This window comes from Nyctereutes procyonoides, unplaced genomic scaffold, assembly GCF_905146905.1.
Source record: "Nyctereutes procyonoides isolate TBG_1078 unplaced genomic scaffold, NYPRO_anot_genome, whole genome shotgun sequence".
Lineage (NCBI taxonomy): Eukaryota > Metazoa > Chordata > Mammalia > Carnivora > Canidae > Nyctereutes > Nyctereutes procyonoides.
The window spans coordinates 25,083,785-25,108,719 of record NW_026575132.1 but is presented as its reverse complement, the minus strand read 5'-3'; the positions used below and the strand labels follow the sequence as shown (position 1 = coordinate 25,108,719).

The 24,935-nt window shown below is 57.0% G+C and overlaps 1 protein-coding gene across 1 annotated transcript; it reads right to left on the bottom strand.

The window, feature by feature from the left end:
- Positions 1–3,950: 3,950 nt before the first annotated feature.
- LOC129523024 (probable hydrolase PNKD) lies at positions 3,951–24,434 on the bottom strand. Its single transcript, XM_055345648.1, has 9 exons — positions 24,262–24,434; positions 10,338–10,453; positions 10,086–10,198; positions 9,446–9,504; positions 8,670–8,762; positions 8,136–8,299; positions 7,358–7,444; positions 6,099–6,214; positions 3,951–5,852 (listed from the first exon to the last, which is right to left on the bottom strand). The coding sequence occupies exons 1-9, from the start codon at positions 24,420–24,422 to the stop codon at positions 5,679–5,681; spliced, it is 1,083 nt and encodes a 360-aa protein (XP_055201623.1). The 5' UTR covers positions 24,423–24,434; the 3' UTR covers positions 3,951–5,678.
- Between the last annotated feature and the right edge of the window lie 501 nt (positions 24,435–24,935).

Here is a 24,935-nt window from a genome sequence, read left to right as displayed (position 1 = left end):
GACAGAATGGTTCCTAGAAGGATCAACATCCAATTTTTTTTAAAGATTTATTTATTTATTTATGAGAGAATGAGAGAGAGAGAGAGAGAGAGGCAGAGACACAGGCAGAGGGAGAAGCAGGCTCCATGCACCGGGAGCCCGATGTGGGATTCGATCTCGGGATTCCAGGATCGCGCCCTGGGCCAAAGGCAGGCGCCAAACCACTGAGCCACCCAGGGATCCCCAACATCCAATTCTTTTAATCTAATTTTTAAACCTCCGAAAGAGAGTCACTGCAGACCCTTGTTACCGGTCCCCTTAGGGCCTCCTAGGCCAGTGGAGGGACCCTCTGTAGCAGGTAGATCTGTGAGCTGTGCAGCCCTCCTGGGCAGGTTGGTCTCTCTGAACTTGTGACAGGGACAGCCTGTGTCCTCCCAGCTGCTGGGATGGGCGTCTATGGCATCATGAGCTCTGCGGGTGTGAACTCAGTCGTCACAATCAGCTCCCACGGTGGTGCTACCCATGTCCTCAGTGGGCTCAGGAGAAATGGAGGCACAGAAGGTTAAGTAACTTACCCAAGGTCATCTGGTTAATCAATGGAAACCATGGGGGTATCTGGGGGGCTCAGTCAGTTAACTGTCTTTAATTCAGGTCACGATCTCGGGGTCCCGGGATGAAGCCCCCACATTGGGCTCCCTGCTCAGGGGGAAGCTTGCTCCTCCCTCTCCCTTTGCCCCTCCCCCGTGACTGTGCTCATTCCTCAGTCCCCGCAGTCACTCCAGAATGGAGCTGGGTGACATGAGATGCCCATCTGGTGTCACTCACGGTCAACCAGAGGCAGAACCTATATTCCTATCCAGCCTGGTCCCTCTCCAAGTCCTCTCTCTGCCACCCTGTCCCACCTTATTATCTATTTGTCATCTCTATTATCTATCTATCTATCATCTATCTATCTATCATCTATCTATATCTATCACCTATGATCTCATTTTCTAGTGGTTCTGTCCCTCTGAAGAACCCTAAGAACCCTAAGAGCCCTTTCTCTGCATCTCTTGTGGGGCTTTGCCTATGCTTAGGAACCCAGTAAATGTAACTGCCTGGGGTTTACTGACCCCAGAGTTAGGTTCCCATCCGCTTTCCAAGGCTCCATGTGTGGCTAAGGCCTTGGAGGGCTGAGACCATCCCCAACACACACGGGTAGGCCCAGGGCTCCTCGCCTCCCCCCTCCCCATCTCCATTCCTCCCTGGAACGCCTGGGGCTGCCCACATTGTGTCCCCTCCCTTTCTCCTTTCCTGCCCTAGAGACAGCCAGCCTGTGACTCAGGAAGAAACAAATTGCTTACTGGTTATTTTTAAAACTACATATTATTCAAATACCTTTGCGGCCACACATCTACCTCCATGTCCTCTGTCTAATGAATTATAGCACTAGGAGTCTGATGTAGCATTTTCCAAAGTGACTTCACATGCCTTTGCTCATAATAGCCTCTCGCAAGCAGAATTGTTGGTGAACCTCTATGATTTTGCTGCCTTGCGTCATTTCTGTTACTCTGGGGAACATTTTCTACACTCTCAGCACACCTTTTGGTTGCTTGGGTCTGACACTGCCCTTTCTAAGAGTGGTCATAGGACCTAACCTGGCAGGTGAGAGGGGCCCATGCCCCTAACTCCTGATTGGCTCAGGGTTGGGCACGCGGCTCAAGCTGAACTGAGGAAGCTGGATAGACCCTGGGAGGTTGTGCACGGGTTTGCTGAACTAACTAGCAGCCTGCAAGCCTAGCACTTCCAGACATGATCTTTCCACCTCAGGGAGAAAGCCTGAGGCAGACTGATCCCAATGCAGAAGAAAGTTAAGCTGAATGATAAAATTGCCCTTTGAAGCCATGGATCCTGCAATGCCCGAAGCCACCATGACCTAATCCCCCACTTCTTAATTTCATAAACTGATAAATTTTCCTCTTGGTCTAAGCTTAGTGTTGAGTATGTCACTGGCCCCTGAAAAGCGTTCGGACTCATTCAAGGTTGTCACCTCCAGGGAAGGTGAAGAAACAGGTCGAGGAAGTGACATCTGCCTAAGGACACTTGGATGTTGAATGACAGAGCTGGGGATGGAACTGAAGTCTCTAAGGCCAGTGACACCTGCGGTCCCGTAAGCAACGGGCTGGGAGCCTGGTTGTTGCTGGTCAGTGCCAGCACCACAAAAAGCACGTGCTATCCTTTGGGATGATGCCCCAGTGGGGGGATCACAAAGGCCCTAGGAACATGCCCACCAGCCCTAGAGAGCTGTCACCAAGTGCCTCTTGAAGCTGGGTAGACCCCAGGAGACCTGGCCCTGGGGCTTGCCCATTCACGGCAGGAGGGACCCAGAGACAACCACAGACACAGGGAGCTGCTCTTCTTCGGGAAGGTGAGGACCACAGCCCCTTCCTCCATGCCCACCCTAAGCACAGCCCTGATCCGGGATAGCGGGGGACCAGTGCCAAGGTCCCTTGCTTGGGGTGAGGGCGCCCATTGTACCAAGGGGTGGGAGAACTGCGCCTTGGCCTGGTCCCAAGGAAATGTGGAGTGAAGCCAGTGCTGCCTGGCCCTCAGCCATATCAGGGCCACCTTTAAAAGTTCTGCTACGGGGGCGCTTGGGTGGCTCAGTCTGTTGAGCGGCTGGCTCTTGAGTTTGGCTCACGTAGTGATCTCAGGGTCGTGGGATCCAGCCCCAGCTTGGGCTCTGCGCTCAGCTTGGGGACTGCTTGAGATCCCCCTCTCTCCCTCTCCCTCTGTGCCCCCCCTTTCTAAATAAATAAATATTTAATAAATAAATAAATCTTAAAAAAATGTGAGTTCTGCTATGGTCAAGTACCACCTTTACTTCACTCCTATTTCAATACACATCTTTAATTACTTTCATGAATTGAGGACTGCTATCACTTTGAAAAAAGAAAAAAAGAAAACTGCTGTCACTTGTCAAAAACATTGACTCCAGGGGCATCTGGGTGACTCAGTCAGTTGAGTGTCTGACTATTGGATTTCAGTTCAGGTCATGATCTCAGGGGGATGGGATCAAGCCCCACATTGTCATCGGGCTCTGTGCTCAGCAGGGAGTCTGCTTGTCCCTCTCCCTCCCTCTCTGCCCCTCTGCATGCACCTGTGCTATCTAAAATAAATAATAGGGGATCCCTGGGTGGCGCAGGGGGATCCCTGGGTGGCGCAGCGGTTTAGTGCCTGCCTTTGGCCCAGGGCGCGATCCTGGAGACCCAGGATCGAATCCCACATCGGGCTCCCGGTGCATGGAGCCTGCTTCTCCCTCTGCCTGTGTCTCTGCCTCTCTCTCTCTGTGACTATCATAAATAAATAAAAATTAAAAAAAATAAAATAAATAATACATTTTAAAAAATATTGACCCCAAAGGTAAATACAATGAAAACAAAGCCAGTGTTAAAGTTTAACTCAAGACAGTTTGGGGCGCCTGGGTGGCTCAGGGGTTGAGCGGCTGCCTTTGGCTCAGGTCGTGACCTCAGGGTCCTGGGATCGAGTCCCGCATCAGGCTCCCCGCAGGGAGCCTGCTTCTCCCACTGCCTGTGTCTCTGCCTCTCTCTGTGTCTCTCATGAATAAATAAATAAAATCTTAAAAAAAAAAAAGCGAAAAACCTCAAGATAGTTGACTAAGGTATGGACCCGGAGTCTGGCTCTGTTAGAGACGCACTGAAGGGAAGCTGGTGCCAAGGCCTGGCTTCCCGGTGCTATTCCTCTGCTCTGCGGCCGGTGCTGCGCCCGTGCCTCTCGAGCTCCGGGAAACACTGAGGTAAGCTCGTCGTAACCCCGAACGAGTGCACACAGGCCGCGGGAGGATGTATTTCTAGCACGGTCTCTGGCCAAGGCTGCGGCAGGGCAGTAACTCCAAGTTAGCAGGCTTGTAACTCAGACGGGAGGACGGAACGGGCAGGAAAGCTGATCTCACTGAGTGACCGAGCCCCAGCTAAATTCTTCATTCAAGATTTATTGAGCGCCTACTGCGTGCCAGGCACCGTGCTAGGCGCAGAGTTACAGAGATGCATAAGATACAGTCCATGCCCTGAAGGGTTCACAGTCTAGAAGGGGAGACAAACATGTAAACAAGTAAAATACAGTGTGAGAAGTGCCACGAGAGAAGCATTTACAAAGAGCAGAGGTAGCCTGGAGGGTGGGGGGGCACGGGGTTGTCTTCCTGGAGGAGGGGGCCTTTGAGGGGGATTGTGAGAGGTGAATGAATGGGTGTTTGCCAGGCAGACAAGGCCAGAGGAGCAGGGGAAAGGCATTCCAGTCTGAAGAGACAGCATGAGCAAAGGCACAGCGGCATGAAACTGCAGGTCTGGGGGGTGGGAGCTCTATTCTGGCGGTATTGCTAGAGCTGGTACCAGAGGCTGTGGCTGGAGAGGGAGGCAGAGGCAGGACGAGGAGGGAAACTGAGGGCAGGGGGCATCTCGGAGGCTCACGAGAGGCGGGCACAGGCCCAGAGGCTTGAACACAGGAAGAGAAGGCTCCTGGCTGACCCCAGGTAGGCCCGCTCCAGGACCTTGGGCTTCCTCTCTGTGGCCCCAAGGGGGCCCGGACCAGAGCCCAGAGGAGAGGCTGAGCTGGGGGTAGGGCTCAAGCCTGGGGTCCTGGGGGCCGCTGCTCCCTCGAGGGCTGACAGCTTGCTGCTCCCGTCCCCAGCCAGGATGGGGCCCGGGATCAACAAGAAATGACATGGGGTGTTCTTGGCAAACTGCTGAGGGCCAGATGAATGTCTTTATAAACTAAAAGAGGAGAGGGACCGAGGATAAAGCAGGAGTTAGAACAAGGCAGACGTTCCTAAGGACAAGGGCCATCAGGAAAAGACCGCTCTGGCCGGGGAGGACAGCTCTCTCTCTCTCTCTCTCGCTCTCTCTCTCTCTCGCTCTCCTGGCAAGGGGAGTCCTCTGGGCGCCAGGCAAGGGCAGAGGCCAGCTACACAGGGAGCCTATGGGGCTGTAGTCCCAGCTCCGGGCGTCTCCTCAGCCTGTCACCTCGGTCCCGTCTGTGGCAACCAGGAGCCTCCGTCTTCCAGGCCATAGGGGAGGCACTGAGGCCCAGACTGTCCAGACATGCAGACTTCCAGCCCTTTCATCTTTCCCAGAAATGTCTCTGTTTGAAAAATGCCTTTGGGAGGCAGGGAGGCATGAGGAGGAGGGCCAGTGCCTCAGGACACCCGAGCCCAGCCACCTCCCCGAGTGACCACTTTTCCAAGGCACCACACCTCGGGCCACTTAGGGGGCCTGTGCTTCCCAACCCTGTGTGGGAGAAGGGGGAAGGGGACTCAACCTGTTGGAAGCTCCGGCTGCCCTGGGTTCAGGGGCTACAGGGAGAGTGAGGCATCCTGAGGGAGGGGTGACCGGCACTCTCCATGTCCTCACCGGCAGGAGCAGGACAGGGGAGGAGGCACCCTCCCAGCTGGGTCTGGAGGTGTCCCAAGGCTCCCCCTTCCCTCAGCCTCACCCCGTGGGGTCTCCATGCCTTCGGCCAGCCTCCAGCCTCTGGCTCTCATGGCCTTGTCACCTTGTCCCTCCTCCCTCTGACAGTGTTGGGGACTGATGCCCCCTGTGGGCGCTGATGGAGGTGATGGTGGTAGTGATGAGAGGGATGGTGTGGTGCGGGATGAGACAGGTGGCCTCCCTGCCGTGCGGGGTGGGCTGCGCCGGGAGGGGCCGTCACTTGCTCTTGTGCAGGTCTTTCAGCTGCCGGAGCTTCTCCAGGAGCTGGGCCCGGGAGTAGCCGTCGTCCCCAGTGGGGCCCGGGCCTGGCCCCAGAGCCTCCTGCAGCACCAGGCAGTGGGTCCTCAGGAATGGGTTGTAGGAGCGCTCCTCTCCCAGGGTGGACGGGCACTGGGGGACGAGAGGTACCAGGATTAGCGGGTTTGATGGAGAGAATCTGGAAAACAGATCCCATCGGGGAAGCCCCCCACTGCACCCCCTCCCCTGTCTCAGGGTCCAGAGGGCCTCACTCCAAGGCCTGTGACCAAACATGTGGGGGCTCTGGGGAGGGGCTTGCAGGCCACAGCTCAGCCGGTTGGTGTCCCTACTGGGGAAGCACCCTGGGGGCCCGCCTGGACCCCGGCCCTGGCCCCGCACCGTGCTCTTGCGCTCCATTCGCTGCCTCTGGACCCACTGCATCTTCCTCTCCCGGGCCAGGTTCTCGGGCTCCACCACACCCGCAAAGCCCAGGTTCTCTTCCGCGTACTCATGACCTAAGGGCCACCAGGGGTGGGGGGTGGCGGGCAAGATGCAGGACACAGAGAGAGGGGAGGTGCTGTCAGGAAAAGTCCTCCCTGCCCCAGGCCTCTGGGTACCCGACAGCCAGGGGGAGGGGGGGCACTTCCAGGAAAGGCCCAACCCCACAGAGCTGCTTCTCTAAACGTGGGCACAGGTCAGCCCCGAGTGGAGGGGCAGAAGCAGTTCAGGGGTAAAACCACCGGACCTGGAGCCAGACAGCCCTGCAGTCTTAGTCCTGACTCTGCCCCTGCCTGGCTGTGCAGCCTTGGCCGAGTCGTGGAACCTCTCTGGGCCGCAGTTTTGTCATCTGGAGAAAATAATGCTACTAGAACACAGACGTGTCCCTGGTGCCTAGAACAGAGCCTGGTAAGCGTCAGGTGTTTAATCAAGTATGATCAAATGAATGGGTGGATAAATATATGCTTTGAGGGGGCACCTGGGCGGCTCAGTGGTTGAGCATCTGGCTTTGGCTCAGGGCATGATCCCGGGGTCCTGGGACCGAGTCCTGCATCAGGTTCCCCACAGGGAGCCTGCTTCTCCCTCTGCCTATGTCTCTGCCTCTCTCTCTGTGTCTCTCATGAATAAATAAATAAATCTTAATATATATATATGTGTATATACATATGTTTTGAGGATTACCTAACATCTTAGTGATGTGTTTTAGGAACTATGGATATCCCAATGCTCGTGTATGTACGTAGGGACATGCAGAGTCTGGAAGGACGGATGCATGGATATGCCACGTACATGCATGGGGAGGGGCGCCTACGTAATGTGTGGTACGGGTGCATGCGGGTGATACATGGAGAGATACTGACTTCTCTGATAAGCAAAGGCTATTTTCTGTTGTCGGCTTTGGCTCTAAAATCTCAGCCATCTCTCTGGGATGCACCGGGACCAACAAAGCTCCCAAGAGGCCGAGGGCTGGCTGTCAGGGGCAGTTGGCATGAGAAGCAGAGGCATTCGGAGCCAGCACTCTGGAATGAAGGGGGCTCTGCGCTCACTGCTAGAGTTGGCTCCCAGGAGCCACCAGAGGTGGGGTTGTGTGGCCTCTGGGCCAGAGGCTGGGGCGGCCAGGACTGCAGGGGAGTGAGGGGGGAGTGGGAGGGGCACCTCACCAGGCCACAGCAGAGTGTCATCCTCCAGCCCCAGCACCGTGTCCAGGGAGCTCAGCATGGTCTCTGCGGTACCCTCAAAGGTCCGTCCTGGGGAGGGTCAGCGGGCATGTCACAGGTACAAGGAGAACACAGATTGGTAGCAGAGGGGGTGAGGACAGCTGGGGCCGGCCACCGGCCCTCAACCGTGCCCCCGCCATACCCACCCCCAGGTTCTCCGTCCTCCTTCCCATGGCAGGTGAGCCACGTATTCACCCCCCAGCCAAGGCCTCCATCACAAATACTGACACGTGGATGGAGAGGGGACAGGAGCTTCAGGCTGAGTGCCAGGGGCCCCACGCATAGTTGGTGGGTGGTTGCTCTTTTCCAATGCGCACTTCTTTGCCTGCGCTGCCCTCTGAGACTCATACGGCCTGGGATTGTGATCCTCCCCTGCCCACGGGTCACCCTCTCATTCGAGGGTTCTCCACCTTTTGTGACCTAGTCTCTCCAGTTACTGTGCCAGAGAACTAGGCTCCACCCAGTGGAAACCAACACTCTGCAAGGTCTATACCCAGTTCCAAGCATTGTCTCATTCTGTGCATCCCCCGTGCGAAGTCGCGAGGGTATTAAAACAATGGGCTGACACAGATGGAGTAAAAGCGAGGCAGTGTTTGTGCCAACAGCAAAGTTTTCATGTGCTGCATGGGGCTGTGGCCATCCTCGGGTCTCTGCTGTGACCTCTCCCCCTCCTTCCTGCCCCCCTCCTCCTGCTTCCCTTTGGTGGGGGGGCAGGACTCACCACAGCCAGAGAGGAAGAGCAGGTCCCCTGAGAAGAGGCAGGAGGGACCCTTGTAGGGCTCCCCATCCAGCAGGTAGACCAGATGGCCTTGCGTGTGGCCAGGGGTGGCCAGAGCCCGGATCTGAAGCCGTCCCACGCTAACCACATCTTGATGACACAGGGGACTGAGAAGCAAGGCAGTAGAGGAGAGAAGGTGCTAGATCTTGGGCTGTGCTAATCCTTGCCCTACCCTAGGCCTCAAGGGGCTGGGTGATTTGAAGGAGGCAGGGCTTCCAGACTAGAGAGGGGAGGCACTCACAGTCCCCAGGGCTTCAGATCCAAAACCTGGCCTCTCCCCATTTTGGGGACCATGGCTGGATGAGTTGGGGGGCAGACAGTGCCAGTCTTCAGACGGGCTGTGATCTGCCCTCTAAGGAAGGGGCAGGAAGGGCACAAGCACAGATCCAGCTGCTGGTGGTCCTGCAAGACTCAGCTGAAGGATGGGTGTGGCAAAGGGCTCACAGAGGAGCCACCCACCCCGGGTCAGGGCCTTACTGGGTGAGGTAGGGGATGCCGTCCTGAGGGCTCCCATACACCCGACAGTCCTGGTGCCGCCGGCTGAGGTCACGGTTCCCTCCACTGTGGTCCCTGGAGGATGGCAGAGACAGGCAGGGACTTTGAGGGACAAAGGGACTTGGGAGGCCCCCTTGCCTTCCTCTCTCCGGGTCTCCAGACCTTTGAGTCCTGAGCCCCGGGCTTCTGAACTGAGCCAAGCCATCCACACCTCTAGGCCTCTGTCCAAGCTGCTGCCCTGCTCATCCCCACGACTTGCCCCCCTGCCCTGGACTCTCTCAGCCCCAGGGTCACTGACCTCTAATTCTCCCAAGAGGATCTGGTCACACTTCACCAAGTGCCCCCCACCTCCCATCCCTTGTGCCAACTGCTACCTAAACGTTGGTTCTCGTACACTGGAGTGCAGGGCTGTCTCCCCTATTGGACTATACTCTCCTTGGGGAAAGAACTCACAGGGTTTGCTCATGTCCCGAGCACAGTGGGCATCTGATACGTGCCCAAGGAATGAAAGATAAATGCCCGCCCTGCCTTCCTCCAGGGCTTCAGGGGCCTGATAAGTGCCATGGGGGGAGCCTCGCCCCTTCCCTCCTCTGCTGGTGCCCCTATGACTTTATGAAGAAGGCGGGTGCCCTGGCATCCTGACTCCCCGCCCCCCAGCCCGGCCTGTCCTCACTGGGCCTCATCCTGCCAAGCCCACTGGGGCCAGGGACGGCCAGAGAAGCTCATCTGTCCCCCAGCCCCCCATCCCAGCCCCTTACCAGTGCTTGTGGGTGCAGAGGATGGCAACCAAATTAACACCCTCCTTTTCGATGGAAGCCTGGGAGAGAGAGGAGGTGCTGAGACTGGGTAGTGGGCAGCGAGGGGCACAGGTGCTGGGTGAAGAGGGGGAGAGCGGGGAGGAGGAGGACCAGGGAAGTGACGCAGCTAGAGGATGAGGGGGTAGGGACGAGAGGGCTGGGAGGATGCGGGCAGCTGAGGCTGAGCCAGAGCACAGGGGAGAGGATGGGGAGGTGCGGGGAGGGAGACCGAGGGGCAGGGAACACCCAGGTACTCACGCACACAGGGAAATAAGAAGTGGGAAGGAGAGATGGAGAGACCCAGAGACCGACTGACACAGATGAGAGAAGAGGGTCAGAAAGGGGCCACAGAGAGTGAGAGACAGAAGAAACCCCAGACCAGGGTCCTGAGTGAGCATCCCTCTCCCTAGGGTTCCCCCACGGCTGTCCTCCCCCGCCCAGCCCTGCCCTGGGTGGTTGTGGGGGTCCCTGTGTGTACTTGCACGGTGGGGCCTGTGTGTGCAGGCACGTCCCACTGGCAGAGGGACCAGGGAGGGAAAGCTGCCAGCCGCCCAGGTGGCCCCAGGTGGCCCCAGGTAGCCCTGCCCCCCCCTCCCCTCACCTGCACGGCCTGAGGGTCGGAGGGGTCCACAGCCACAGCCAGCCGGGCCTGGGTGTCGATGATGAGGTAGCTGTAGTTGTCTGAGAGGACGGGGATGGGAAGCACCTTCACTCCTGGGGGACAGAGATGGGCTGTGGGCAGGCTGATGGGCAGGGAGCCCAGCGGCAGTGGGGGGGCAAATGGGGGGTGGGTGACGGGACGTGATGGGGCGCAGGCGGGGGGCGGTGCGGGCCCGGGGCGGCCGGAGCTCACCGTTGAAGAGGCGGGCCTGGGTTCTGGAGTGGCCTTTGGGGTAGCGATTCCGAGCCCTGCGCAGCTGCTGGCGGTAGAAGAGGTACCCGAGCCAGGTGCGGGTGTACAGGCTGTACCTGTGGGGTGGGACACCGGCGCTCAGCCCCACCCCGGGCCCGGGCCCTGGCCTCTCCGCGAGGTGGCCCTCGCGATGCCCGGGCCGCACAGCTCCACTCCCGTGGCCACCCCCGAGGCAGCGCATCTCTACCGTCACTTATTATGCGCCTACAGTTTGCCCTGCTCGGTCCCCAGGCCAAGATGGACAAATGGGACAGATGCACCCTAAGCCCCAGGCCCATCCGAGGACAGGTGAACTGAGGGATTCGCGGAAGGGACTCGGAGGCGGAGGCCTTTATTCCACAACGAGGGTGTAGCAGTTAAGAAGCTGACACAGGTGGAAAACGTATTTCCAAAGAGCAGTGGGCATCACATGGCGCCAGGCAGCTGCTGGACCTGATTCTTTGTCCCATCCCCAGCCTCCCCCATTCGGCAGGTCTGGGGTGGGGCCTGGGAACGTGCATTTCTAACAAGCTCCGCGGGATGCTGGCTGGGGCTGGCCCAGGGACCAAAGTTGGAGAGCCTCTGGGGGCAGAGGAAACAACAGGCCCAGAGGCAGCAGATGGAAGGGCTTGTTCGGGGAAACTCTAGAAAGTTCTCTCTGGCCGGTTGGTGGAGGAAGCAGGGAGAGGTGAGGCGGGATGGATGGCTTGAGCACACTCCTTCTGTCTTCCCGCCACCATGTGAGGCCATCCCAGGCTACCTACAGAAAAAGTGGAACGGTGGCACAAGACACAGAGGGGACTTGTGACCAACAGAGTCCTCCAAACACGGGATGCTGGCCTGCAGGGCGAGCCTCCCAGCCATGCGACCGGCACAGTCACGGGGGGCCCACGCTTGGCTCAATGCTCCACTGTCACCTTCGTGGAATTCTTAACGCTTTTACCTTTGAGTTTGCGTCCTGTAAGTGAAGTGTGATAGGACAACGGAACATACGCTGGGCGGAGGAGACCCCCACACCTGCACGCTCTGTCCCGGGTGGCCCCACACCTGCCACATTCAAGCTGCCCCCGCACACAGGATGCTGGTGGCCCCACCATGCTGGGGATGCGAGACTCAAAGTGGTCGCAAGGTGCGAATACGTCCATGACTCATGACTGAGCGAGGGGGCTCGCTGCCTGGCCTGGCCGACCAGAACTTGCTTCAAATGCAGGGAGAAGATGGTGGTGTTCTAAGAAACACAAGCGACCGAGAAACCCTGCCCCGTCCTTCTTCCTTGTGTCACGTCCCCGTGTGATCCGACTTTGCAGCAGACGATGCCACAGGAGGCAAGGGAGGGTAAGCCATCTGTCCCGACCCTTTGGTCCCCCCTGGTTCATCAGTAAGCTGAAGGCAGACAGGGTTGGCGGAATGTGCGCGAACCAGAAGGGAAATAGAAACAGGTAATTCCGTAGTGTGCGGCATTTCCACTGCTCCGGTGAGATCAAAATACTATCCGTGTACGAGCTGGGAAATGTGAATTATAGTTCTGGTGATTTCACGTGTGACTTAAATGTCACATGTTATATTTGCATTTGAAACTGGGATTGTACAGGGGCTCCCGGGTGGCTCAGTCAGGGGCCTCAGACTCTTGGTTTCAGCTCAGGTCATGATCTCAGGGTGGTGGGATCGAGCCCCGTGTGGGCTCTGTGCTGTGAGTGGAGCCTGCTTGGGGATTCTCTCTCTCTCTCTCCCTCCTTCTCACCCACAAAAACAAAAACTGGGATTGTACAGTAAAAAAGCAAAAGGCAAAATATGTGCTAATGGTTTAGATTTTTAATTTTTCTTTACTTAGGGGGATGTCAAGTAGCAAATTATTTTTTTTTAAAGATTTATTTATTTATTCATGAGAGACACAGAGAGAGAGAGAGAGAGGCAGAGACAGAGGCAGAGGGAGAGGCAGGCTCCCTGCAGGGAGCCCGATGTGGGATGCTCAACCACTGAACCACCCAGGTGCCCCAGGCCTGATGTTTTTAATTTGCTACTTAGGGATCCCTGGGTGGCGCAGCGGTTTAGAGCCTGCCTTTGGCTCAGGGCGCGATCCTGGAGACCCAGGATCGAATCCCACTTCGGGCTCCTGGTGCATGGAGCCTGCTTCTCCCTCTGCCTGTGTCTCTGCCTCTCTCTCTCTCTCTCTCTCTCTTTCTCTGTGACTATCATAAATAAATAAAAAATTAAAATAATAAAATAAAAATCTTAAAAAAATAATAATTTGCTACTTAAGGGGCACCTGGGTGGCTCAGCAGGCGAGGGTCTGCCTTCAGCCTAGGGCATGATCCTGGGATCGGGATCCAGTCCTGCATCGGGCTCCCCGCAGGGGCCTGCTTCTCCCTCTGCCCATGTCTCCACCTCTTTCTCTGTCTCTCATGAATAAATAAAATCTCTAAAAAAGAAAAAAAAGAAAAAAAGAAACATCAGGACAAGTCAAAAGAGAAATCATAGAAGAAAGGAAAAACTTTCTTTTCCTTTGAACAAGAGGCTCCAAATTCCATTTTACACCGGGCTTTGCCAATAATGTGAGCAGCTCAGCATGAGCCTCCTCGAGCTGTCTCACGCCCCAGCCTCTCAGAAGGGAAGAGGAGACTAGGCTGGGGGGCTGGGGGGACCCTTACAAACACCTCCTGTGTCGATGTTTAGGGCTGTGCAGCAAGTCAGTCAGAAAAGGGGCAGGAATTCTAGGTGATTGGACTGAGACAGAGAAGTTGAGGTGCAGGGTTGGGGTAGACGGTGGGTCCTAAATCCCTACGGAGGTTTGTTGTGTTGTTGGGGGGGCAGGAGGCAGGGGCAGCCGCTCTTCAGGCCTCTTGGCAAGAGCTGGCTGATTTGTCTACAAACAAGTCAGCCAAAAATGAGCAGGTTTCCGTGATTTCATCTAAGCATTGCGGTCCCTGCCTGGGTGCCCGCGTGCCCGTATGCGTTGGGCATCCGGACACCCGATGGCAAGGTTGTGCCAGGCTTTCTGTGTCTTTGTGCCCAGTTTCCTTAGGCCTCCTCTTTCTGTTCCGTTTTCAGATCGGTTCCAGGTCTTCTCACTTTGACCTGTTCACCAGGATTTAGCGAGGTCTGGCTCCGCTTTGGGCACAGAGTACAGGGAGTTAGGCAGTCGCCGCCTCCAGTGCTCGTGGGGCAGACAGGATAACAAATACTACTGTCAAGTCGAGATGACATAATAAAACTGAAGAAAAAAATAATAAAACTGGGCAACAGAACAGGGAATGGTGACATCAAGGAAGGCCACTGTGGAGGTGACATTTCCAAGAAGCGAAGGCAGCGCGCTGTGCCAGAATGTGGGGAGGGCTTACCAAGAAATGGACAGGCGGGAAGTGTACAAGTCCCCGGAGGGAGGGAGGGAGCCACGGGGGGGCGGGGGGGGGTTGCTGGTTCTCTGCGCTGTGCTGTTGTAATAACAGAGTTGGCACAACGGATCTGCCCAAGGGGAGGGGACTGGGTGAGACAACATGAATATCCCGGATTGGATTCTAGGCCAGAAGAGGAATGTTAGTGGGACAATTGGAAAAACTTCAGTAAGGAGAGTAGTTCAGAGTTTATATGGACGTTAGCATCCTGGTTGTGCTGTCTGTGGTCGTGGAAGATGTAACATTCAGGGGAGCCAGATGAGAGGTATGCGGGAACCCTGTGTGCTCTGTTTGCCAGTCTGAAATTATTGCAGAACGAAAACTTACACGATAATAAGTACAGAAACTCACTCTTTGCTCTGTGCCCCGGATAGCACCTCGCATCTGTTCTCGGAGTCCTGTTCCTGACCTCACCCCCTCCTACTGAGGCTTAAGGAACGTACAGAGGCCCTGGCAAGAGAAAGCTCTGGGTTCCAGTCATGGCTCGGACCCCCAGCCTGGTGTCCTTGGGCAAACTATCAGACTCTTCGATCAGGTTCCTTGTCTATTAAGTGGCGATACCATGACTTACTCCTCCAGGACCATGTGAAATTAAGTGGCCATACAACAAGATGACAAACGCTAATAGTCGGGGGCCTGGTGGGTGGAAGGTTTGGCAACTGTGGCTTCCTTCCCGAATTCAACGGGGCACCCCTCACAGCTGTTAGAATGCGGTTGTCCACACTCGGGAGGCACCGGTAAACGTTCCCTGGCTTCCCTTACTGGTGCTTATTATACGTGCTTTCTCCACCAGCAAAGGTCAAGATCCACCAGGGCAGGGGCTGTGCACTGAGAGGCTGCAGGAAACAAAGCCTCTTTCTTTCATTCACTCTCTTCGGCGAGCATTTGCTGCATGTGCCAGACCCGGGGCACAAGCAGAGCACAAGGCAGGCCCTGCCAGCAGACACCGAACCAGGAAACGAATCGATCGCAGGTGGGCAGTGAAGTGCAGCTGGCGAGGCAAGAGAGCAGCGGAGGGGAGAGGGGAGGCAGTCTTGTTGCAGACGGGGGCTCAGGGAAGGCCTGTCGCTTCCCTAAGGGTCACCCCGGGGGAGGGAAACTGCTGGGAGTTTGAAAGCGGGGGAGGCACAAGCTTTGACTTCCCTTTCTGAGAGCTTGCTGGCCTGGAGTGTCAGTGTTGGAGGAAGCAGCGTGGCAGGTGGCAGGAGGAACTGAGTCGCCAGGGGTTGGGGAGATGACAAGGGCCTGAGCTGGACTGGAGGGGGAGCTGGAGGTCGGTGGGGATGGATGCCAGACCTGAGATCTCAGATGGGTTGGTGTGCCCTGCTTGGCTGCAGGGGGAGGTGGCCTTGGGGGCCTGAAGTCCGGGTCACTGTACAGAGCAGGGGAAGGCTGGCCTGTAGCAGGAGGCGGGGGTGAGGACCTGGTGACCCTGGGACCCTGTCCCCAGGCCTGCTCTTTCACTGACAGTGACTTCTGTATGACGCTTTCCAGTCCCAGAGCTGGGGCACCTTCTCCATCTGCCCGTGGCGCTGGCTAGGTGGGTGTCACAATCACCAGGTTCCAAAAACCATACTTGTCAGCTCCTCCCCTTGTGGCCTCTCTGTCTGGAACAGGCCCTGTCACCCTCCCAGTGACGCAGCTTGAGCTCCCAAACCAAATCCTCTCAGTTTCGGCTCCCCCTCCCCCTGCCCCCAGGGAACAGGTCCCAGGAGCTCTGCAGGAGGCCTCCTCCCCTTAGCTCTCCGCCCAAACCGCCCAAACAGCAAACCACTGGAAAAATTTAAGGTCTTAAAGTGCCACCTAAATGAACCCTGCTCCTGCTCAAGAGGCTGCAGTGGCTCCCCACTGGTGACAGAAGAGTGCCTGACAACCAGAATGATCCAGAGCACCAGGTCTCAGCATGCACAAAACTCAAACATACAACCTTAAGCTAGTAGACACATTCAAGGAAAACAGACAATCTGACAACAGCTTTTAAAAATGCCAATGCAGGGACGCCTGGGTGGCTCAGTCGCTTCAGTGTCTGCCTTGGGCTCAGGTCATAATCTCAGGGTCCTGGGATCGAGCCCCACATCGGGCCCCCTGCTCACTGCTCTGCTTGTCCCCCTCCCTCTGCCCCTCCTTCCTGCTCAGTCTCTCTCTTTCTCTTTCAAGTAAAAAAATAAAATCTTAAAAAAAAAAAACCAATAAAACCAAATATATATGCCAGAGCATGCAAAGCCATTATCTATATTGTTTGGGGGTACAGATGGCTGTGGTGAAAAAATATGGGCAGCTAGGGGGACAGTCAGTGGGCAGGTCAGCAGGGTGCCCTTAGAGGCAGGAAGGAGGCAGGCTGGGGAGGTGGGCCCAGGGCCTTCACGGTGTCAGTAATATTCTGATCCTTAAGCTAGGAGGTCGTGGGGATTGTTCTATTATCTTTGTCCTTTTGAATGTCCCCAATAACGCCTTCAAATCTCAGGCTACCCTCCTGCCTCAGCTCCCGCATGGCTCTACCCCGAATACCCTCCAGGCCTTCTCTATTTGCTAGAATCCTAAGTATCCTTCAGACCTCAGTTCAAACCCACTTCAGACCTCAGTTCAAACCCACTTCAGACCTCAGTTCAAACCCCAGTAGACCGACGCCTTTCTGCTCCATCTAGAGCATTCGGCCTCTCCCTGCCCCTGGGGGTGGCAGAAGCTGAGCCCCTCAGTGGCAGGGCCTTATCAACTTCTACCCGGTGTCTAATCAGTTCCACACACGGTCTAGGCAGACTTGACTGGTGACCCAGCCTGTGACCCGGCCTGCTCCTCGAGGCTCCTCTGCGCCCCCCGGGGTGCCCCCAGCACCAGCACACCGCAGAAAGGGCCTTCAGAAAATGCTGGCTTAGTGCCCAGGAGAGGTGGGGGGAGTGGGGGCAGCATGCGGGTGTTAGAGCCACCTGCTCTGTCAGCTCAGGGGGCCCCATGTGCCCGCTCTGGGCCTTGCGAAGCCCAGTGGGGGCTCGTGAGGCCTCTGCCCCTGCTCTGCCCTCCCCTGCTCACTCATCTGCTTCCCCAGTCCCTCCCTCTCCCTGCTGCACCCACACACCTGGCCAAGCAGGGTGCTCTGATAACCAGGTCACCTAGACCCACGGGCATGGGTGCGGCTATCACAGGCACAAAATCCCAACTTCCCAGGCCCTGAGGTCTGGGCCCAGGACCCCTGAAGGGAGGAGATGGAGGGAGCGCTGGACGGGGTCTGCACACACAGGTTAGAGCATGTGTCTGGAGCTCCCGGGCTCTTCTTTCCCCAGCCTCACCTCAGGGCAGCCCTGAGCTAAGTGTCTCCCAGCAATCCTGTCGGCCTCCAAACAACCTGGAGGCAGCCACTATTAGTTCCTCCGACAAGGACACTGAGGCCCTGAATGCTGGGAAGGGGTGGGCTCAGGGTCGCACCTGAGCGAGTGGCGGGGCAGAGATTCATCCCCGGCAGCCTGCTGCTGGAGCACACACTCTTAACTGCTAACATCCTCCCCAAACCCCAAAAGCGGGGGGAGGATGACATGAGGGGGCCTGAAGTATTCTGGGGGAGACCCACCTCCTCTGAGGGCCTCTGTTGAGAAAAATGATATGTCAGGGTGGCTTCAGTGACCCAGACACGCAGCTGTGGATCTGGCCGCTGGGACCTCTTGGACCTCTTGGATCACTGCTTTTGGCCTTTCTGAGACCCAGACTCAGGCCAAACTAATTACATGTGCTGTATTTTGCCGATGAACACAGAGGGCCAGAGACCCCGTGGGCCCCCGGGTAAGACACCCTGAACTGGAGAATCCTGAAGGTCCCTTTCCAATCTAGGCTCTGATTCCTCATCCTGGATTTATGACTGGGTTGATGGTTCCATGGGTGGCATCGCGAGCCCGATGCACGGGGTAGGAGAAAAGAACAGACCCTGTGGCCAGGCAAAAGTGAAGGGGAAGGAGTCACAGGGAAGAACCTGTCCCATCTCCTGGACCCCACCTAGCTGAGAGGCACTGCCCCATGTAAGGGCGCCTACAGTTCCCTTTCTTCTGTTGCTGGAGGGGAGAAGCAGAGCTCACTCCCTGCCTCAGTTTCCCTCTCTGTGAAACCAGGTGCTCCCCCTCCCTGAAGGCAAGCAGCTTAGCCTGGAAAGGTCACAGGATTTACAAAATGCCGCTGACATCTCGGGACCTGATGCGGGATTCGAACTCTCTGCCTGGGGTTCCCGGGCATCGTCAGAAAGCTCGGATCTCGGCCTTAGGTCACTGCATCGGAATGATCTGGGGGTGCTGGTTAAACAGGACGATCTGTACCTTTTCCTCCTCTTCAGCTTGCCCCCCCCTTCCCCCCCCCCCCCCCCCCCCCGCCCCTCACCTGGATTCTGACTGAGCAGTTCAGGGGCTCACCACCCACTGTGCTTCACCAAAAAGTAAAGGAAGTTTCCTAATTGGTCCCCTGGGACTCAGAAAAACCACTGCGCAGGTTTGGGTGGCGGTGGGGGCAGACTGCCCCGGGCATCCCCCGCAGTGGGCCCTCCCTGCGGGCCGCGCGGCACAGCACCAGCCACCCCAGCGAGGGTCACGGGCACCCCTTCCACCCCCAGCCTCCCTGGAGGAGCGGGGGCCTGCGGGACAGCTGGGGACTGAGGCGCGGCCCCTCCGGCCAGAGGCACACAATGGAGCTCTTCTTCCCCTCCTCCCCGAGGGCTCAGGCCCGCTGCGAGGCCTCTGGCCGGGCACCTCCCGGGCACCTCCTCTCGGGCGCCAGGACACAGCCTGTCCCGGGCTCTGCACCTGACAGGACACACTGTCTATGAAACCAAACCCAGAAGTGCCTGCGAGGGCCACCGGGTCACAGCTCGGCCGCCGCGGGGCCTGCTCCCAGGACCCTGAGGAACAGAAAGAGGCTCAAGGTCTTAGGCTTTCTCAAAACTGAGGAAACCAAGGAAGATAATGAGACAGCAGAAAAGGCCCTGGAGAGGGAGTTTCCTGAAGCTGCCCGCAGGCCTGGAGTGGGGGGGCACGTCCCTGTGCCCCGGAGAGGGCCAGCGCCTGCATGGGGGTGGGGGGGACAGGCCTGCCCGGGGGACCACGGGGCCTGTCCGCAGCCCTCACAGCCCTCCCTGGACTCCAACCACCTTCTCCAGAGGGAGGAGGAGTTGCTGCTGGGGGCCCTCGGGGAGGACCAAGGCGCAGCCACTGCTGAGACCCCCTGGCCTGGACTAGCTCTGCCTCCCTGCCTGCAATTCTTGGCCACCTGCCCAGCCAAGGCCCCTGGGTTTTGTTTGATTTGGGTTTTGGTCTGTTCTTTTGGCTTTCCCCTGCTCTCCCTCCCCCCGGTGCCAGTTCCTCTTCACTCAGGCCTGTTCCCTGGGCTAGGAGTCCAGTGGGGGGGACTCTGACCTGTGGACACCTAAGCAAGAACAAGCAAATGTGCAATGAAAGCTCTAAGGGGTGGGGGACACCTGGGTGGCTCAGTGGTTGAGGGTCTGCCTTCAGCTCAGGGCGAGATCCTGAGGTCCTGGGATCGAGTCCCGCATCAGGCTCCTTGCAGGGAGCCTGCTTCTCCCTCTGCCTGTGTCTCTGCCTCTCTGTGTGTCTTTCATGAATAAATACATAAAATTTAAAAAAAAAGAAAGAAAGCTCTAAGGGGGATGCCAGTGCCAAGGGTCACACTAGAGGCAGAGATGAGTTTTGACTGATGAGCCTGGACGGGCTTCATGGAGGAGATGGCACCTGTGCCAAGCTTTTCATCCATTCAAAAAACTTTTAACAAGGGCCAACTCTGCCTGGCACTGTCCTGGCCCTGGGATACATTAGTGAGAGAAATCTCTTCCCTCCTGTGGCTCATATTCCAGTTGGGGGAGGAAACCAATAAACAAATAGACAAATCAATATATAGGATGCCCTATGGTGACATGTACACGGACCACAATAAAGCAGGAGAGACGAGATAGAGTGCAGGGGTGTGAGCATTGCCATGTTATAAAGGGTGGTCGGGGCAGGACTCCCTAGTAGGGTAAAATATGAGCAGAGACCTGAAGGGAGTGGGGCAGCAGGGCATGTGGCCATCTGGGAAAGAAGGTTCTAGTGAGAAAGACCAGCAATTGAAGGGCTCAGAGGTAAGACTGTCTTGGAGCATCTGGAGACGAGCCAAGTGGCTGGAGTAGGCACTTTGCAGAATGAGCAAGGTGAAGAGCATTAAACGGTGAGGAGGGGGATGGGCTGGTTCCACGGGACCTTGAAGCCATTCTGGAGGGATCTGGGCAGAGGATGGCACATTTCTGACTTAAATCTTCATGGTTTTGTTCTAATTGCTGTGCTGAGAATACTTTGAGGGAGGCGGGAGTAACAAATGCCAGGAAGCAGCACAGGAGGTCAGGCAGGAGATGACCATGGTTGGCCCAGGGTGATAACAGTGGAAGTAGGAGTAGGTGTTTCAGATTTGGGATATATTTTATTTCTATTTATTTATTTATTTATTTATTTATTTATTTATTTATTTATTTATTTATTTAATAAATTTATTTTTTATTGGTGCTCAATTTGCCAACATACAGAATAACACCCAGTGCTCATCCCGTCAAGTGTCCCCCTCAGTGCCCGTCACCCAGTCACCCCCACCCCCCCCCGCCCTCCTCCCCTTCCACCACCCCTAGTTCGTTTCCCAGAGTTAGGAGTCTTTATGTTCTGTCTCCCTTTCTGATATTTCCCACATATTTCTTCTCCCTTCCCTTCTATTCCCTTTCACTATTATTTATATTCCCCAAATGAATGAGAACATATAATGTTTGTCCTTCTCCGATTGACTTATTTCACTCAGCATCATACCCTCTATTTATTTATTTTTTAAAGTCAACTCTACACCCAGCATGGGGCTTGACCTCAGGACCACAGAGTCCTATGCTCTACCGACTGAGCCAGCCAGGTACACTTGGATATATTTTGAAAGTGAGCTTCGAGAATGCAACAAAATTTGACACAGGGAGGAAGGAAGGTCTGACAGGTCCCAGACAGAAGTAGAGAAATTGCTGCGGGCCTGGGGAAGACAGCATGAGGCAGGTCTGGAGCAGGTGAAGGAGGGCCCCAAAGGCCTGTGCAAGGGGCATGGACTCCCCAAGGCAATGTGGCTTGGGCAAGGCGACACCCACTCAGAGCCATGCTTTGGAAATGACCCTACAGCAAAGGGCCCCTGTGGATGCAGGGGCTGTAGCTGCCCAGGGTGGAGGACCCTGCTCCCCTCATGCAGGCTGTGCTGGGCTGGGGAAGGCGCACCCCACTGCCTCTGCCCGGCCTTCGTTCAGGGTTCCGGTCACGAGCAGGTGGCTCACTTCCTCCAGGGCCCTCAGCTCAGGATTCCAGCCTCTCCCTGAAATCGAGCCAGTGGGCCTCACTGGCCCCAGAGAAGCGGTTCCTCTTGCAGAAGTAGAGCAAGCAAGGTTTGTCCTGGGGACAGTTGGCTTTCCTCGGGTCAGGAGAGTCAAGAAAGACCCTCTCTGCCTAGGAATGAGGAGGAGGTTTGGTCAGGGGGGAAGAAGGGCTCTGGCAGCTAGGACTGCCTACCCTCAAGGCCAGCTGCCATTTGCTTTCTCAGTTCTGTAAGACATTCGGAGCCCTGGGCAAGCCCAGTCTTGTTCCCCATTCACCCCTGCCCCTGCAGACAGATGCCCTGCTCAGGGCCCCATTCTGCAACACCTTCTCAACTACCACTGAGAAGGCGAAGGGGCAAAAGGGAAACTGGGGCACGAAGCAGGTGGCACACATAGGAGAGTCCCATGCTCCTGATCCCAGCCTCCACAGGCAACCCCTGCCACCCCTTGGGGAACTTGTCGTGCCCTGCCTCCTGCCATAGACTGGGGGTCTCTGTTCATGCTCCTTTCCCTGTATTCCCTGAGAGCAGCAAAGCAACGACCAGACTCCGTTCCTATCTGTGGTCCCACGGTCCCAACCCAGAAGAGTTAGGAGTTCACTGGATGAATAAAGGGATGTGGGATCTCCTGAAGGATGGGTGCATAGGATAGGCTTGGAAAACAAGAGAAGGAAGAAAGGAAGCTCCAGAAGGAGACTGGCCAATGCCACCTTCCCACCCATTCTCCATCCTACAGAACGAGCCATTGTTAACATTTCCCAAGCACTTGCTAGGAGCCAGGCCCTGTGCACTTATATGCACAATTTCATTCAATCCCCAGAAGATCCCCATGAGAGAGGTACGATCACCATGCCCATTCTACAGATGCAGACCACCAAGGCACAGACAGGTTGAGTTATCTGTCCAAGGTCCCATGGCTACTAAGCAACAAACCTAAGCCTCAAAAGCAGATTTGCCCAACCCCACATTCCATGTGCTTCCCGTACCCGGCACAGTCCCAAATATGTGTGTCTATCTCAGGTTAGCCCAGATGTACCCTCCATCAGACCCAGCCATCCCCGTCCCAAGGCAACTGTGGTTATGTTTGAGGAAAGCCCTTTATAAAATTGTCACACGCCAGTGATTACTGCTATTAATGATAACAATTGCTCTTCTCTTAGTATGTCCATCACCTGCTTTCCAGCCCCCAGTGGAACCTTCTATCTGTGGTCCTCTCAGCCACATATCAGGGGTGGAGTGTGCCCCTGCGCTCCCCCTTCCCATCTCGACCTGTCCAGTCCCACCCCACCACCCTGCCCTCTCCATCCTTCCTGGAGGCAACCTCCCAGCAGCAACACCTGCCCATTTCCCCCAGACCATTTCCTGCTCACACCCCCTGTCCCTCCCAGCAGCCAACAGTCTCTCCCCCAGGGGACTGAACTGATTGTTTCCCAGACCCTGGATTCTGATTCTAGGCACGCCCTTCTGCTCTACAAATTTGGGGAGCTGATTCCAAGGCAAGAGTGAGATCCAGACACAGGGGAGCCCAACAGGAACACGGAATTCCAAAGAAGCTCTCTGAGAATTCCAAGTTTTGGGTTTTGGAAACTCCCAGGTCCTAAGTTCTAGGAATACCCAGACCCTCGGGATTCAGAGAAGGCAATCTTGGGAATTCTTATTTCAGGACTTCTGATTCCAGTTCTTTGTGGAAACCTTCATTTTCCACTTCCTCAGGGCATTTGTATGACTTCAACATTACTGATTTTGAAAGTCAGAAGTAAATTTTAAACTCCTTTCCCAAATAGAGCTGTGAAATTCCCAGAAATTTTATGGGGAACATATTTTTTAGGTCCCAAATATGAAATTATTTAAACACCTGTAAATCTCATTATTTTAACACCATTTGCAGAGCAATGGTGACTTGCCTGGAGCATTAGCAAGAATGTAACCAATGTTGGGGTGCCTGGCTGGCTCAGTGGGTAGAACATGTGACTCCTGATCTTGGGGTTGTGAGTTTGAGCACTGGGCCCTACATTGGGTGTAGAGATTACTTTAAAAAGAATCTTAGAAGGAAAAAAAAAAAAAGAGTCTGCCCAGTGTTTGAGCCATTAGAGATGTGAATGCCCCAAAGGCACCCACCCAGGATTCTCTCTCCCCTGCAAGTTTTTCCACTTTTCCCCTCACTAGCCCTTGTATCTCTACTCCTTGGACGGAGTTTGGGAAGAAGCCCAGGGCCGAAGCTTCTTGGAAGATCTGGGGTGGTCTGGGGAGGACGGATAAATTGTACAATGTCCTCTCTGAAGCTCAGGAAATTCCCAGACTTGCGCCCTCCCCCAAACCTGGCCAGTGGCCAGGGCTCCCACAGTTCCCGTCCCTATCATAGCTGTCCTCAGGCTTGAGGTCCTGCCCCCAGCAGCTGCGGGAAGGGAACAGGGGCCCTAGGAAGGCTTCTCGTGTGTGGTTCCCTCCCTGCCTCTTAGTGTCTTCGTGGCAGATGGGAGCTGGTTACCCTCCTTGTCTGGCTCGGGGCTAGGGGAGAAGTAGGGGGAAGGAGAGTGAGGACTGGGGGGGAGGGGGTCGGACGGAAAAAAGTCCTTGGAGGTCAGCGAAGCTCCACACTTGTGGCTGAGTGAGTGGGGTCGGATTTCACAGCCCGGGGCTCTGGACTCGGGCCGGGCTGGGGGAGTGGAAGGAGAGACAGACCTACAAAGTTGGGACTCTCGCTTGGGACAGAAGCGCTTACGGCGTGTGGTGGGCAGCCGGGCGATGGGGCGCAGGATGGGGACACTTGGAAGGAGCGGGCGGTTTCAGGTGACACCTTGGCGGGCAGAGGCATCCCTTCTCTCTGGCACCTGCCCTCCTCTCCCAGCTCCGTCTCTCCGGCCCCTCCCCGGGCTCTTTTCTCCAGATGCCCTCCCTGCCGCCTTCCCCGGGCCGCCCTGGCCTGCCGCTCCAGTCCATCCCAATTTTCCAGCCCCCCAATGCCCGCTCTCCCTCAGTTCCCCCAAACCGGTGGCTTCCCCTGCCCGCCTCTCGGATCGCTCCCGTGTGGCCCTGGATGCCCAGCCCCGGCTCGGTCCGACCCGGCCGCGCCTCCCCGCGCCCCTGCCCCCGCGCGCCCGCGGCCGGAGCCCCGCATCCCGCCCCGGCGGCCGGGCACTAACCCGATTCGGAAGAGCAGCCGCTTGCTGCGCGCCATGAGCAGGCCGCGGAGGGTCCGCCGCGCTCGGCGGCTGCGGGGGCTCGCGAGCAGGACGCCGACGAGCAGCAGCAGCCCGCAGCCCGCGACCCACAGCCACAGCGCCGGCCCGCCCGGCCAGGCCATGCTGGGGGCAGGCGCCCGCGGCGCCCGCGGCGGGGGCGGGGCGGGGCGGGGCGGGCGGGGCGGGGCGTTGCTAGGCGACGGCTGCGCCCGGGCGCCCGGCGGGAGTCGGCGGGGCGGCCCCGCCCCCGCTGCCCGCAGGCCCGTGGGGGGCGCTGTGCCCGCCCCGCCGCTCGCGCGCCGCCCCGCCCCCTCGTCGCCCTCGGCCGGGCGAGCCCCGGAGGCCACCGCCGGGGAGGGGAGAGGAGGGGAGGTCGCCCAGGGTCTCCCGGCCCGGGGTGGGGGCGGGGGACGGGCGCTCGGCGGGTACCCGTCCCCCGTCCGCCTCCCGTCCTCCCACCCTCCCCCAACAGGCAGCCTGGGAGAGGCCCTGGAATGGTCCTCTGGGCGGGAAACCAAGACTGGGACTCTTGCAGCAGGAGGGAACCTGGAAGAGCATGTGGTCAGCTGCCATCCATCCATCCATCCATCCGTTCGTTCGTTCATTCATTCACTAAATGACTGTTCTGTGCCCAC